This window comes from Sceloporus undulatus, chromosome 1 (genome assembly GCF_019175285.1).
Source record: "Sceloporus undulatus isolate JIND9_A2432 ecotype Alabama chromosome 1, SceUnd_v1.1, whole genome shotgun sequence".
Taxonomy (NCBI): domain Eukaryota; kingdom Metazoa; phylum Chordata; class Lepidosauria; order Squamata; family Phrynosomatidae; genus Sceloporus; species Sceloporus undulatus.
The window spans coordinates 344270992-344287960 of record NC_056522.1 but is presented as its reverse complement, the minus strand read 5'-3'; the positions used below and the strand labels follow the sequence as shown (position 1 = coordinate 344287960).

The 16969-nt window shown below is 39.5% G+C and overlaps 1 protein-coding gene across 25 annotated transcripts in view; it reads right to left on the bottom strand.

Annotated features, from left to right (window-relative positions):
* NRXN3 (neurexin 3) overlaps nucleotides 1–16969 on the bottom strand; it is a 1626608-nt gene that overhangs the window by 40946 nt on the left and 1568693 nt on the right. For 17 of the 25 annotated variants that reach the window (XM_042468184.1, XM_042468325.1, XM_042468249.1 and 14 more), the window contains one exon: nucleotides 6713–6797. In XM_042468184.1, coding sequence (XP_042324118.1) covers nucleotides 6713–6797 — 85 coding nt within the window. The remainder of the gene's footprint in view (nucleotides 1–6712; nucleotides 6798–16969) is intronic. The other 8 variants (XM_042468193.1, XM_042468315.1, XM_042468334.1 and 5 more) reach the window with 1 other exon arrangement.

Sequence of the window (16969 nt, the reverse complement as noted above, 5' to 3'; positions counted from 1 at the left end):
GGGACTACAAGGACCAATTGGTAGTTGAACTCCCTGCCATGCAGAAATGCACAAGTAAAATAGTAATGAAAGATGCCCATTCAACATCTTTTTAACAGTCTCCAAAAATGGAGAGTCCTCTTTCTGAGGCACTGTCAAACAGCTCTTATAGTAAACAACAACAACAAAAAGTTGTTGCTAATGTTTTTGTGGAATCTTTTTTTCTTGTAATTTGAATCCATTGATTTGTGTTCTAATCTCTGGAACAGCAGAAAACAAGCTTGTTCTGTCTTCTACATGACATCCCTTCAAATATTTAAAGATAGCTATCGTGTCACCTCTCAGTCTTCTCTTCTCCAAGCTAAGCATATCCAGCTCCTTTAGCTGTTCCTTGTAAGGCTTGCTTCCAAACTGTATTACAGGTAGATAGACTCCATCAAGGAAAACACTGCCTTGAGTTTGCAGAACCTGAGCAGGGATGTTGATGACAGGGTGACTTGTAGGTTTCTCACTCACATGGTCATCATACCTCAAAGCCAACTTGACAGAAGTTAACAATAAAAATTGAGGGAATATAGCATATATTATAATAGCAACTTCTCTTCCTCTTTAGATGGGTATGGGTATCTTTGTTATTCACTTTATTGTTCTTTATTTAGGGTTTTCAGGATGTAGAGAGATCTTGTAGGAGCTTTAAGACTAACTGAAAGAAAGAAGTTGGCAGCATGAACGTTCGTAGGCTTCAGTCTTCTTCCTCAGTAAAAGTGCTACAAGATGTATCTGAGGAAGTAGACTGAAGTCTACGAAAGCTCATGCTGCCAACTTCATTCTTTCAGTTAGTAGATTACTGCACTACACGCTTATACTTCTGCTATTCCACCTTTACTGCTCTGGCTGCCTCCTGTGGCATTCTGGGGATAGTAGTTTAGTGAGGCCTAAGAGCTTTCTGGCTGAGCATTCTAAATGCCCCTTCCTAAACTGCAAGTCCCAGAATGCAACAGGAGGCAGCCATAGCACTATAAGAGTGTAGTGCGTTAATCTCTCAAAGGTGCTCCAAGATAGCACTTTACATTTTGATACCCCTTCAAAGTGAACTAAGCAATCTCTAAGCAGTTTACAATCTGTAAGCCAATTGCCTCCAACAAGCTGGGTACTCATTTTATCGACCTACAAAAGGATGGAAGGCCGAGTCAACCTGGAGCCCTGTGGAATCGAATTCACAACCTTGTGGCTGCAGTACTGGCATTTAACCAATGCACTACGAGGGCTCCAAAATCTCTCTACATACTGATTTTACAGACTAACATGGCTATATGTTTGAATTCTGGTTTTCAGGGTGTTTTTCTAAGTTGGGGGGGGCATGTGAGGTTGTAGAGGTCATTGCACTGTAACTCCTAGTAGCCATAGCCAGCATGGTGCATGGTAAGAAATGTTGGGAACTGAAATCTAATAACTTCTAAAGAGACTCAAAATTCTCATCCCTGGTGTATAGCATGTAGTTGTCCCTGCATGAGTGTGAAAAGGCCAGCAGTATAATTCACAAAACATAGGCTGGAATCTCCTCTTACCATGAAGAAGCCACTGTAATCGGTGGGGAATGGGGTCGGTTCCTTTATCCTTTGAGAAGCTGCTGGCTGCTATTCCCATTGCACCTTGTACAAGCGATCTGTACATGAGGTGGAATTGCAACAGGGATCATGTTTTTGTTTCTCATAATGGATTCCTGAAGGACAGGGGAACAAATCCCCATTGATTACAGTGGCTGCTGGGGAATTCATTGTGTAGCACCATAACTACAGTGCTTACACATGCACATAGACTATAAGATTCCATCCATTACATTTTGTATTTATTTTGCAAAGCTTTTTTAACCCCTTGCTCCCCCAGGCCCTGGGGAGTCACATGTGGCTGTGGACCATACTTTGCCCACCAATTACCCAAAGAATGAAATTGTCTTCCACATTTTCCTGGTCACAAATAGGAGAACTGTAGGAGGCTACTGGTACACACCTCTATGTCCCAGCTGTTTTTTTGCTCAGAGCTTGGAATATATTTTTTTTACAACAGCTCCCAGAATCTCTGAGCCCTTGGCCATGATGAGACTTGTAGTCCAAACACTGACTTTTCCAAGGTCTGTTTTTGGTGATGCCTGTTCTTCCTGCATAAGTCATAATCTTGATGTTATTCTGACAATGGCTATTTCTTTGAGTTGAAAGATCTTTTCACACAGTGAGTACTTTCCTCCGCCTCCATACCCACAGGGATAAAGAAGAGAATACCACACACACTATGCTAGCATGTTTTAATGCAATACCCCCTTTAAATCTCTTTATTTCAACAGAGCACTGCTGTATGTGGACTCTTGTTAACAAAAGCCTGCTGGCTTTATTCAGTGGTGTCAGCTTCACCTTATCAAAAGTCTTGGAAGTATAAAATACACTGACATTTTTATTCTGGGGAAAAATGCAGGGAAGAATTCCTGTCAGGTAATAAGACTAGAGTTGTCATACACAAACTGTGTGTGAAGCTAAGGGGCATGAAGCAGGCTCAAAAGCCATAGCTCAAGACTAATGTGATGCTAGGAGATTTTGCGGTTCTCTTGCTGTTTAAAGGAGGCATGTGAGGCTGCAGTTTTAACTAGCTTTCCAATTAGCCATGTTTAATCTGAACATGACCCAAAGAGAGTTCAGAGGCTCTGTCTGCACATGGTGATTCTATACCAGTTCACCTTTTGTTACTTAGGGGCTTGACAGATGGGTGGCTCCATGCCGCCTGTCTTTGCCCCGAGTTGGTGCTGCAGCAGTTGCACACTGCAGCACCAACACGCTGCCCAAAAGAAGCTGCCTAGAGCAGCTTCTTTTTTGTGGTGCCGCAAACAGGAAAGGGTGCCTCCATGACTCACCATTCCTGGAGCTTTTTACATGTGTAGGCCTGAACGTCTGGAACCCTGGAAGGTTAGAGATCAAGGTGGTATGTGGAACTAACTAACTTGGGGGAATGTTCCGTGCTGCAATTGTGTGGGCTGACAAGATCTGGGGGGCTTCATAAACAGCGACTGAGTTCAGAAGGAGCAAAGGCAACCATTCATTTCTGTTCTTTTCCTTACACAATGATCATCACATGGTTGGAGGAAAATGGCTTATAAGGACCTGTGTGCATATTGGGAGGGTAATTGTAGAAAAAAAAGTATCTTTATTTATATAATTTTCAGCAGCATATAAAGGGCTCCATCATGCCATTTTCTGAAAGACTGCCTCCTGCCACATGAATCCACCCATAATCTAAGAGCATTAGACTTGTCCCTCTGTTCTGTGAAGCTAGACTAGTGAGGACACAAGACACTGCTTTCTTGGCAGCAACACTCCACCTGTGGGATCCTCCCTCCAAAGGTCAGGCTGGCTTTATCCTATTTGAGTTTCTAGCAAGTAATGAAGATTGTGCTGTTTCATCTTGGAGCTTAAAACGAGAGGTGTCTGATGTGGTTGTTTTTAAGACAGTAAATAAATAAATAAATAAATAAATATTTTTAACTCCATCTTTTTTTTTACAGATTGTAAGAAAGATGAACAAGTCTGATTCATTTTAACGGGGCTACTCTATTTGGAAATAACCTTAGATTTAAACCTTTATTTGTATAAAGAATACAACCTTTCCCAGCCTGATGCCCTGAAGATGTGTTGCACTAAAATTCCCAGAAAATCCTAGTCAATATGACATAGGTAGATGCTGGCAAAGAATGCAGACAGTTATAGTCCAACAGATCTGGAAGTTATCAGGTTGAAGAAAACAAGCTTGTACCACTAACTCAGACTTAATACTATCAATAATATCTAATACTATAATATATTATTATACGTATAATTCTATTCATTCTGTGTGATAGCTGGTTCTTAGAATCTTCTCAGTCAGATGTGTATTCCCCTTGAATTATATCCTGGTAGCTGCAATAATTTAACTGGAAATGTCAGGTTTTGAGTTTGGGACCTTTTTCATGCAAAACATATATTCTGTCTTTTAATATCTGAAAGTAAAGAAAGTGGCTTGAGGACTTAAGAGAATGCCTCCAATGAAACATACAACAGAAACTTCATCAACTAAGGATCAGATCAGAAAAGAAAGCAAAATCCACATTGGCAGGAAGTCTGCTCTCCTTTAAAAGTTTGCTTTGACTTTGTGGTTCTATGGCATGACCCCGCTGTTTCCAAGCTGCATCTTTATGGATGAACAGGTGCTTCTTTCATTTGTAACAACCTGATTCATTCACTGATGCCACATCTCAAGGTTCTGTGCCACTGCAATTCATCACCATGGGTGTAGCTGTGTGATATTGCCTTCACAACATCTCTGCAGGCAATGGATAAGAGGTGCAGATTGATAAAAGGGAGACAAAAGCTTGTGTTTTAAATGCAAATTTCTTGGCAGTCAGAAAAAGAGGGGAGTTTAATGAAGTCCTAAAAGATTAGCAGTGGAAATTAAATCAATGGTTTCCTAACTGCTATTTAGAATACCAAACCTGGTAATCCAACCCCTTTAGAGTCTAGTCACAACCTCTCTGAGGCCTAAGATGAGCACTAAATGTGAATCTGGTGGTAGCTTCCAATCTGTTATAGGGGCCCATTGTTGCACCTTCCCTCTAGCTGATATTACAACACACGTTAATACAACGAATACAGCTACTGGAGGAGAGCCAGGACCAGAGCTTAGAAAAGTAGCCTTTTGAACTACTTTTACAGAATGCCCCTGCTAGCACTGCCAATGGGCCTGTTTGTTGGTAGTAGGGGTTCTGGGAGATTTTGGTTCCAAAAATGTAATTTGATCAGGAAAAGTTAGGGCACTTTCACAGTAGTCAATTACAGCACTAAAATTCCACTCCAGTTGCCACAGTTCCATCCTATGGAATCCTGGCATTTGTAGTTTGGTGAGCCCTCTGGCTGAAAATATAAAATGCCCCCCCCCCTAAACAGGAAATCCTAGGATTCTACAGAATAAAACCATGGCAGTTAAAGTAGAATCCTATCACTGTAATTGTGACAGGGAGGAAAGGACCTTGATAGAAAGTCACCAGGGGGGAGAGAAAAAGTGAAAGAATATCTGTCCCAAGGGACAATGCTCCTGTACCAACTGAGGACCTGTTAAAAATCCCAGCTTTGATCCAGAAACACACCTCTAATTCACCACCCTGTTGAGTTTGCATCTCAGAAACTGCACTGCTTATTCAACCTAGAGACTGTAAAGACTATTACAGATGTAACCTTTTAGAATGAACAACAGTGTAATTAATACAAGATTGCTTCTGTTTTATCTTCAGTGCTTGAACAGGGCAATGTTCAATAACACAAGATGGAAGAGAGACCCAAGAATACTTACAAACTGGCAAAAGACTAATCTCCCATTTTCTTGTACCCAATGGTGCATCACCATGGTCTTTGATTTACATGCTATGTTGCTTCTGCTTTATCATGGAACTTCATAGCTATAGGCAAAGCCACAATGCTTCTTGTTACCCCCAGAGCAAGTTCTACTCCCAAAATGCAAGCAGAATATGAGTCGTGGAAGAGAAATGTGAAAGCACTAGCCTTGGGTGACTTTTATTATTATTATTGTATTAATTGAAATGCTTCAGGAAACTGAGAACATAATCATCTGATGGTTGTTTGATTTTGTTTTGTTTGTTTTTTAGCAAAAATAATAATCAAAATAACAAAATTGTCTTCTTTTGTTTAAAAAAAATCCAAAGAAAAATAAAACAAAAAGAAATAAGATTGTTTATGTGTTTCACTTTTAAGGACAGATTCTCATAAAACTCCATTTTTACAATGTACACAGAAATTCGATGAAATTCTGTTCTCTATTTTATAAATGCTTAACTGACGGCAAGCTTTAGAATTAAAAAATAAATAGAAAGAAAAGAAAGACTTGGAAAAAATCTATTAAAAATGAAACAGACTGCAGTTGCCTGCTGGATATTATCATGTCATATCTACAGTATCCTACCAAGAAAAAAAGCCATCAAACCGTCAAAATGTATCTGGGCTCGAAGAGAGAAATCGAGTCCATTTTAGATTGGCACAATCAGTTTTGACTGTTCAGTGGATACATTTTGAAGCATCATTGTTGCAGGTAACATGGCACAGCTTGATATTTGTTTTGAACTGACTACACTTTAGTCCTTCTCAAATTGCTCAAGTAAACAGAGAACAACAATCATGTGAATACATTGCCATGTTAACTACATTAAAAATCCCATGGACAAATGGAACATCTATACCACATTTTCACATTCATCAGGAATGATTAAATAACAGATGTGGCATTAGCTACACCTTTAATGAAGTAGTAGCCCAAACTATTAATATACATGTAAAAATTATATACATGTTACTATTTGTCTCCTCACACCAAAGCCAGTTCAAAAACCAATCCAAATATATAGCACAAGTGTTCAGAGAAACTGAGCAGGCTGTGGCTGAAGGATGTCTGGATTCGTTCAAAAAATGGCTTCCCAAAATGATGGACTACTGTACTTGCATTTTACTCCTGCCAACTCCATGGGATTGGATGCTTGGCTTTATGCATTTATATTGGATATACTGTTCTACACATATATACATATATCACATATACATATATACAGTAAGTGTACATATATATGTATACATCCACACACACATATATATATGTAGGCACTGTTTATTGCAAATGGGAAAAAAAGCAAGTGAGAAAGAAGACTGACCTGGCTTACCTACACTCTGTTCACATTCAATGAGATCTTCATCATCATTAGAACATTCCGCTGAAGAAACGAGGTCATCTGTTGTCTGACATTTGACAAGAGAACAAGGAAAGAAGAAAAATGTTGATCAGATAAGAGTGAGATATTAAAAACAGATCATACAGTGGGCAGGGTTATAATCAAAATATAACATGGTGTTCACAAAGACAATATAGTTGAAGAGCATCATCAGAGCTTCAAAATTTTATCTTGCACTATAACTGCCAGAATCTTCAGCCAGAATAGCCAGTAGCCTGCATCTTCAATAATCCACCAACCACTATGGCTAGTAGGCTACATCTCTTAGAATCCCTCAGCCAGAAAGTTCATGCTGGCTGAGAGTTTCCAGTGACTGTAGTTCAAAAATTAATTTTCCCAAGTTTCTGATAATAAGTTTTGAGCATAAGAATGCAAGAAGAATTGCTCTAGACCAGACAAAAGGCTAATCTGGTCTTATCAGTGACCAATCAATTATGAGAAGCAGAACAGGAGTACCAAAGCATCTTCTAACTCCAGCAATTGATATTCAGTAGCAGATTTCCCTCAATATTAAAAGTAATATAGGGCCATTATTGGATGAATATGCTTCCTTGGATAGTCTAGGGTAATGGTGGGCTATTTGTGGTCCTTCAAGTGTTGTTATGGTACTGGTTATACTAGCTGGGACCTTTCTTGCTTTTAGTATGATAAAAGAGGGAGAATCCTTATACATTTAACCATATTTGTACTGCTGAATTACAAATGCCACCACTTTTTGTTTTCTTGTTACTTAATAAATAATAATAAAATATTTATTTATATCCCGCCTCTTCCGTTTTGGGGATTGAGGTGGGTAACAACAAAGTTTGTACAATATACAACAATAAAAACAACAAGTCCCTTAAAACCCTGGCCCAACCCTCCCTCCCAAGTATAAAATTTAACAATAAAACATGGTTAAAAATACATAACAATACATTGAAATTAATAAACAACCACGAATAAGAAAAATAATAAGAGGAGGGGGATTCAATTGGTTCTGGACATTATCAATCTGGGAAGGCCTGCTGGTATTTGTCGCCTTTTTGAAAGCCTTGAGTGAGGATAATTGGCAAATCTCTTCCGGCAGGTCATTCCACTTGAGAGATAGATCTTTACTTGCTACTTGAGAGATAGATACATGATCCTCTGCTTACTGGGAATGTCTATATCTAATAATGTTTGTCATTTTAGATGGCTGAGAATGTTGTTCCATCTATGTTTGATAAAAACCTTTTTACTGAACAGGATAGAAAGAACTCTAAAATGTTTGCATGTGTGTGTAAAAGATTCAGCTATCCTTACACATTCCCATTGTATCAAAATACAGTCCTAAGAAGGGCTCAGAAAAGTTACTTTATTGGACTACAACCCTCAGAACCCCTCATCCAGCATAGCCACCAAACAAGTTGGCTGCAGAATTCTGGAAGCTGCAGTTCAAGATAGTATTTTTGCTATACTCTGCCTATAGGTTTACAGATATGATATGATGCTGAAGTCAAGGATGTAAAGAAGGACTGGCATCCTCTTAGTTATTTAGACTTGCAAGTACGTAACTGTTTCCTATTCACAATTACAACCATTGCACCATTGCCACAGTTGTAAATGCCCCCAAAACCTACCTTAAAAGCCAGTTAGCTCTCTAAACTTGTGGAGTTTTGCAGTGCTGTGGAATGCAACTGGATGATGTGTCTACCCCCCTCCTGTCATAATCAGTAATGTGAGTCCGGTGGAGTTCTGTCACAACTCTTTGCTGCACTGTCATCATCCTGCAGTATCCCATTTGCCAGTGCTGCAGAATTCCACTCAGGCTGGCTGGCTGGATGGGTCCTAATTTGGTTTTCCAGGATCAGGTGAGGCAATGGGTTGTAGCTATGATATTGTAGCTATGCCTCTGAGCATCATGTTCCATAACCATTATCGTCCATGCCACAGGTTGCAGTTAGAGAACTGTGGTAATATAATTGGGAGTGCATAGATGGCATACATTGCAACTGGGTTGTGGTGGAGATAGAGGGGTTACGTCTGTTGCTGATGTTCATATGTTTAACAGCTGTTACATCTATTATGTCCTACCTGTCACCATATGGTTATCTGTTGGGATGCCCAATGTCCAACTCAATTGTTATGAAGTGTGTTTAGGAACCTAACAGTCATAAGGATATTATTTGCTTTAGTCGATCGATGTTAAAGTGAACTGGTAATTTAACTGGATGCCTGCCTATGTAAAGAGAAGTTGATTATATATAATGAAAAGAGTCAACCCCAGAGTATGTGGGGGGAAGAGAGTGTATGAAGTAGATATATATTCTGATAAAGTTTATCAAGGGATCAATGTTAGTTTATAGAGTTTGCTGGAAGGAATATTGTGTGTGCTATACCAGTATAATAGTCAAACCATTTCAGGCTGGAACCCTGGGATGGAGGGTACTCATAAAAACAAGGAATTGTTTGTGAGAGAGTCAGGGGTGGTACTATCACTGTGAGATGAGGGGCGTGTTTATGGTTCTGCCCATCTGGATGTTGTCAAAGAGATGGTAGAAGTGAAAACAGCTTGATTGTCCTGTGTTAAATAATGTGATGTTCGGGAGTTATTATAACCTCTAAATTAAATTGTTTGACTTTGGGGGTGGGATCCCCAAAAGAACTGTATAAAGGTGTGTGTTACCAAATGTGCTTTAGAGCTGGTAATTTTCTAATGTCATTAAGTGCCTGCTGTTCTATGTCTTCTTTTCTTCAGTAAATAATCCAGAGTGTGGTTATTGGTGAGGAGAGAGCTTGTTTAGTAGAGGATCTTGGCCAATATTTGCAAACGTTCTTCCTAATGAGAAAGGTTGTCCCAACATGTTGTCAACTACCCTGAGGGATGTGGGGCACAATTTCCTAGGTAATTTTGAGGGTTTTTTTCTCTCTCTACCAAAATAGTTTTTTAGACAACCATTTTATTTGTTGAAAACAGAAATAAAAAAACTTTAGAATATTTTCACTAAAAAGTTCTCAACTGGAAAAAAATGTTAAAAATGCCTCACACTCTCACAATCTTGTCCAGTGTGTGTGTGTGTGGGTGGATGGGGGTTGTCTTGTGCATGAGAACAAAATAGCAGACTTACATCCTAGCTGAGGATATCACTTTTCCAATTACCAGAATGTGTCTTTTGCACAGCTAATCCTTCTGATTATAGATTTTTTAAAAGTGGATGATGAAGGTCTACTATGCTGTTAAATGAGCAAGACGGAACATTCCTTCTTGGTACTTTCATATGAAGCAAAATACTCAACCATACTGAATGCACCAGGATGGATTCCAGTGCCATTTTATGCAATTGCTGGAGGAAAGCAGTGGGGAGGAAAGCAGTGGGGTGGGTGAGTGGGTGGGGGAATGCTAGCTCAAAAAAGCTAAGGCCACATCAAAAGCATCCATGGAGCCAGCACATGTTCCTTGCACTTTCCAGCTGGTAATGTTTTTCCTTTTCTCCCTCTTTTCTGGTGGCTGCTCTAATTAACAAGCAGCGTGTACTGCAGTGTGTTAAGGAGAAGTGTAATGGCGTCTCTCCCCAGCAGCAACTCCTTCATGTAATTGCTACAATTAGTAGAATTACTAATGGAGAGCATTAGGAAGTTCCTCCCGAAGCCTCTGAACACACACTATATGGCTCAGGAATAAGAGTACAAAATTACCCTGCCCTCAGTGACATGAGCTCAACAGAAGTCTGCCACTATGTTCTTTTTGCTTTGCTATTTCTGCCTTGTATGCATAGAAGGTGCTGCTCATTTGGAGCTGTGGGGTCTATGTAGTAAGAATTCCTGAATCATATGCTGCAGAGAATCCACCTTGATGTGGCTGGCTGGAGCTAGCAGCCTTGCTCTTTGCCAAAAAAATTTGGAAGCTGCTTACAATGATCCTCAGACGCTGGATTCAACACAAGAGGCTAACTTCTCCTGCTACCCTTTAATATGGGTTTAATTTTTTCTTGTTATTGGAATCAAAAGTGACTGACTTACAGCTGAGAAATACATGTGAGGATTCTGGTTCAGTGGACTTTTATGCTAACTCATCCATCCCCTGGTTTACATACTCAGGAATGAACTAAAAACACTACAATAGCTACATTATGTATACAAGGTACAGAATCGTATCCCCAAATAGATGCAGTGTCTTAGACATCTCTTATTCCCCAACATAGAATCCACCAACATAGAATCATAGAATTATAGAGTTGGAAGAAACCGCAAGGGCCATCCAGTCCAACCCCCTGCCATGCAGGAACTCTCAATCAAAGCATCCCCAACAGATGGCCATCCAGCCTCTGCTTAAAGACCTCCAAGGAAGGAGACTCCACTACACTCCGAGGAAGGAGTTGTTCCACTGTTGAACAGCCCTGACTGTCAGGAAGTTCTTCCTAATGTTGAGGTGAAATCTCTTTTCCTGTAGCTTGCATCCATTGCTCCAGGTCCTAGTCTCTGGACCAGATGAAACCAAGTCAGCTCTCTCCTCAGTATGACATCCCTTCAAGTATTTAAACAGGGCTATCATATCACCTCTTAACCTTCTCTTCTCCAGGCTAAACATCCCCAGCTCCTTAAGTCATTCCTCATAGGATATGGTTTCCAGACCTTTCACCATTTTAGTCATCCTCCTTTGGACATGTTCCAGTTTTTCAACATCCTTTTTAAATTGTGGTGTGCCCAGAACTGGACACAATATTCCAGGTGGGGCCACCAGTTGTCACTGTCTTAATCTATGGAAACCTGGGATTTTTAGTTCAGTTTGTATCAATTGAAATAAGTTAAGGACAGAGGGGGAAAGTGGGAGGAAAGAGAGGAACTGGGACATTTTAAAAGTAGTTGAAAAAGTGGAATAACAGAGGATCAATTGGGACTGTCCCTGTCAAATCAGGACAGCTGCAGGTATGATACAGTCACGTGTGAAATGGTAAGCTAGATCTCAGTTCAACATCTTGGATTCTTTGTGTGTGTGTGTGTGTGTGTGTGTGTGTGTGTGTGTGTATGCAGACTGGGAAATGATGATGACTTTTTACTTTTAAAAAATGAATAACCGGTCAAAGCTAAAACAAAGACAGCAAAGCCATCTGACTTTCTTTGTCCTAGGCTGATGACAGCCCAATTTAATTTGCAGGTTGGTTTCAGTATGGGACAATTCTAACATGTAATTCTCCACATGCATCCCATAGTACACCTTTGGTGTATTCTAGTGGTGCACTTTCGTGCAGTGGTGCAACTTTTAAAGAAAAAGAAATTTTATTCGCTGTTCTTCCACACTACCTAGAAATGTCAATGATTACCTGGTTTGTCCTTGCACCCTAAATGAGAACATGCCAAAGAAAGAATTCTTTTATCTCTTACAGAGACAATTTGCACTGTTGCAAGACTGCTTTTTGTTCACTTCTGCAAACATGCATAGGTTGAAACTGCTACCATGTTACAAGAAGTACTAAATCGTCAAAGCATGTAATGTATTGTTTGCGAATTTGTAAGAACTCAGTCTGTCCAGTTTTGCTCACTATTGTGCGTGTGAGAGTATATGTACATTCATGCACTCATGTGGACTTAATTTCGCAGAGGGAAAAGCTGCTAGAGATATTTTTGCAAAATAAAATTGTGCAAAACAAATATATAAAAAATACTTGACATTAATGGAGGTGAGAATTCAACTGGAGTGTCCTCAACAGGCTGTCCTGCCATGTTGAGACAGCCCGTCTTGACCATAAATGAGACATGGTGAAATTTCTTCACATTTCCAATTCTACTGCTTTTAGATTCTATTGATTCATTCATTGATGTGAAGATTAGGACATCAGACATTGGACCGAGTGGATCTAAATCTTAAATATAAATCCCAGTCAGAATGGGGTTGTTTCTGCCCAATCTGGGACATATGATCTTAAATATTATTTGACCTCTTTGACCCATTTCCATTCAAGCCAGTCATCCCACTATAGTTTTTAAATGGCATTAGACTAACTTTAACTCTTCTGCCCTCTAGCCATACTACACAATTATAGCAGTTTGATACCACTTTAACTGTTATAGTTCCATTCTATGGAATCCCAGGACTTCTATTTTTGTGAAATACTTAGAATTCTCTGACAGAGAGCTCTAGTCTTGTAAATTCAAGAGAGTGTATAGAATTTTAAATAGTATGCCAAATTCACTAAGCAGAGGATCAGATCTTGTTTTCAATATGTTTGTTACTCTGTAATAAATAGTAAAAAAAACCCTTTCCTTTGCAAAGGATGATGACAGATAAAAATAAAATATATTTAGCTACCGCATATACTCAATTATAAGTCAAGAAATTTATGCCCAAAAATTGCCCCTAAAATCTTGGTTAGACTTACAGAAGGGTCAGTGCAGCAATAGTGCTTAGAAAGGTCCTATAGCAAGTAAGCCTGGTGCCCCAATCGCAATTGAATTCCTCCCCCTCCAGTCCATTTGCAAGCCTTTCCTTCCTATCCTATCGCAAAAACTCCCCTTTGGAAAGCACTTGCCTGGTCTGTTTGCAAGGCTCTCCTTCCCTGGCCCCTTGGCAAGGCTCTCCTTGGTCCGTTTTGCAAGGCTCTCCTTCCCTGGTCCCTTTGCAAGGCTCTCCTTCCTTGGTCCGTTTTGCAAGGCTCTCCTTCCCCACTCCCTTTGCAAGGCTTTCCTTCTCCGGTCCCTTTGCAAGGTTCTCCTTCCCTGGTCCCTGTGCAAGGTTCTCCTTCCCTGGTCCCTGTGCAAGGCTCTCCTTCCCTGGTCCCTTTGCAAGGCTCTCCTTCCCTGGTCCCTTTGAAAGGCTCTCCTTCCAGCTCTCCTCCCCTGGTCCCTTTGCAAGGTTTTCCTTCCTATGGGGAAAACTCCCAATTGAAAAGCACTTGCCTGGTCTGTTTGCAAGCCTTGGCTTCCTGTGGGAAAAAATCTCCATTTAAATTCACTTGCTTCCTAGAGGTCCAGAGAAGGAGACGGACGAAAGTGGTATTTCCCCCTTTCCATCCTTCCTTATGGCTCCCTAAGTTTTACCCTCGACTTATCCATGGGTCATATCAAAATCCAGGATTTTGACCCTGAAACCTTCTCTCGACTTATACATGAGGTCGACTTATACACGAGTATATACGGTAGCTCGTATATCAGGTAGATAAAAGATAGCATCTACACAAAATATAATTCACCATGTCCTATTATAAAATATGTATTTAATTTTTTTAAAAAAATAATAATCTCGAGACTGGAATTGCTCAGCCTAGTATTTAATGGCCATAAAACTAAAGGGAGGTATTATAATAACTTTCAATAAAATATCTCCCCAGACAGGGGACTCTTTCTTTGTTCTCTGAGAGAACTTTTATTACATTTATATTATAATTAATATAATTGTCCTCTGCTTCAATGTGGTGTTTATTGAAATTGCCTTGGTATCAAAGAGCAGCACAATTGAAAAAAGCTCAAAACTTTGCATCTAACCTTGAGGATTTATGAGCATATTTACCTTCAATTTCCCCCAGTTTCACAAAACTGCCTCTAATGAATTATTGTTTCTGTAATCACCACCTTCTAATTATTCACTCTGTGGTGTTCATCAATCTTGTGTTTGGTGAGGGACGTACATCTGTAGTCAGTACTATATATCATGGACACTGAGGGAAAATTCTAGATAGCATAGCAAAATGTGGCCAGCACAACGACATCCCTTCCTTCCCTCTTCAAGAGCCCAAAATTATAATTTATGCTCCAAAACTGCATCCTTTGACCCACTGTTCCACATAAAATGCCTGTCTCTGAAATCTTCCACTCAAAACAATCCGATTTAGACTACCTCATTCACTCACTGTGCCATGATTTGATGGGCATTAACCACAAGATAAAATAAACTGCTCCACCATGGAACAGCTTTATGAAATTATAAATAACCCACGCAGTGAATGATGGAGCTCTCATTCTTAGTATGAATGAAAAAAGAGAGACCTATAAATATCCTCCCCTCCAAAGTCCAGCGGACAAATTGTGCCACAGCATGTTCTTCAGGACTGAATCACTTTTAATTTATAACATGTTTTAAAGGGCTTATATTCTCTTAGATATCTAGAGAGTTGTTTTTTCTAAATCAGTGCACACACTAAACTCCTGCCTCATTTCACCATCTAAATTACCTGCCTTGAGTAATTTCTGATGAAGGGGTTGTGGGTTCCAGTTCATGGACCCTGAGGACATCATCAGAAGTCCTTGTTCAAATGCTCTCACAGAATCAGATGGGGCAGGTGACCACCAAAGAGAATGCCTTTTCAGTGGTGGTATCTGATCTGTGGCAGCCCCACAGAGGCTGATGCCTACATGATGATGACTTTGTGCCAGGCTAAGACCCTTCAATTTCCCCAGATATCTTAGGAGTTGTTTTAGTGGTTTTAGATTTTCCCATTTTTAATAGCCCTGACACTACTCTTTTTATCTTGTTTTCACCTCATTTGTTCTACTCAGGCATTATTGTTTTATAGTTTTTTGTGGGTTTCTCGGGCTATGTGGCCATGTTCTAGAAGAGTTTCTTCCTGACGTTTCGCCAGCATCTGTGGCCAGCCACAAAAAACTATGGATGCTGGCCATGAAAGCCTTCAACTTCACATTATTGTTTTATACTTTTAATTTGTATACTCCCTAAAGAACTTCAGTTATTGGGTTGTTTAAAAATGTAAAATATAAAATAAAATAATGTCGAAACAACCCAGGAACTTTTGCAAAGAGAAAGCATTACACAATGTTTCAGAGCTCACTAGATGCACTGTCCCTATATTTAAAGCTCTTTTAAAAAAACCACACACCTCTAGATCTGAAATGTGATACTCACTTTTCCTATAATTAATTTGATTTATTCAGGATGCACATTTCTAGTTATTCAGTTTAAGTAAAATTAATTCACTAATTATAATGTTTTTCTCTCAAAACAAGAACCTAAAGTGGCCCATGATATAATTTCAGAAAATAAAGACCATCTTTTTTTAGCATGCTGAGATGTGCCTCCTTTTTCCTGGTTGTACCTTTTTGGAAATTGTGCAGTGATTGTATTGAAAAACAGAGTTCTGCCTCTGTAGCTATTTCAATGCATTTCAATGCATTTGAGCATCCATGGATGGTATGTAACTAGTAGTCAGTGTCTTCAATGTATCATTTGATTCACTGGGACTGTAGAAGTAATCATTTTGCATTCTCCATTGCACAAAGGAACAATAAATAAGTACTTCAGCAGATACACAGTAGGTTGCACAACTTTGATAATCAGCAGAAGAGTGGTATAGTGCAACCATAGAATCACAGAATCTTAGAATTGGAAGAGGTCACACTCCAACTGCCTGCCAAATAGCAACATGCAACTACCTTTGTTATTGTTAACTGATCTCAAGTTGACTTTGACCATGATTGAGACATCTCTGAGATCCCCTGTCCTCCACCTCCCTGCTCAAGTCCTGCAGTTTCAGGCCTGTGTCCTCCCTGATTGAGTTTAACCATCTGGCATGTGATCATCCTCTCTTTCTACTGCCTTCCACCTTTCCTGCCATCATTGTCTTTGCTAATGATTCCTCATGATGTGGCTGAAATACAACAAAGTACAACAGCTTTGATTTAGTCACCCTGGCTTCCAGGGAGAGTTTGGGCTTGATCTGTTCTAAAATCCATTTGTTTGTCTTCACAGCTGTCCACAGTATCCTCAGCACTGTTCTGTAGCATCACATCTCAAATTAGTTGATTTTTATTCTACTGGCTTTTTTCATTGTCCAGATCTCACATCCATACATGGTGATGGGGAAATACAATGGGTTGAACTATACTCACTTTAGTATTGAGAGTTCCGTCTTTACACTCTATAATCTTGTCCAGTTCTTTCATAACTGCCCTTCCCAATCCCAATCTTCTTGTTTCTCTACTGCAGTTGCCATTCTGATCAATATTTGATCAAAGTATGGGAACTCTTTAGCTAATTCAATGTTTTCATTATTGAGGGTGAATTCTTGTAGATCTTCTGTGGTCATATTTTTGTTTTCTTAATGTTCAACAGTAAGCCTATCTTGGCAATTTCCTCCTTGACCTTTTTCAGTGACTGCTCCAGGTCCTTGTTGGTTTCTGCCAGCAGTACTGTGTCATTTGCATACCTTAGGTTGTTGTTATTATTATTATTATTATTATTATTATTATTATTATTATTATTATTATTAT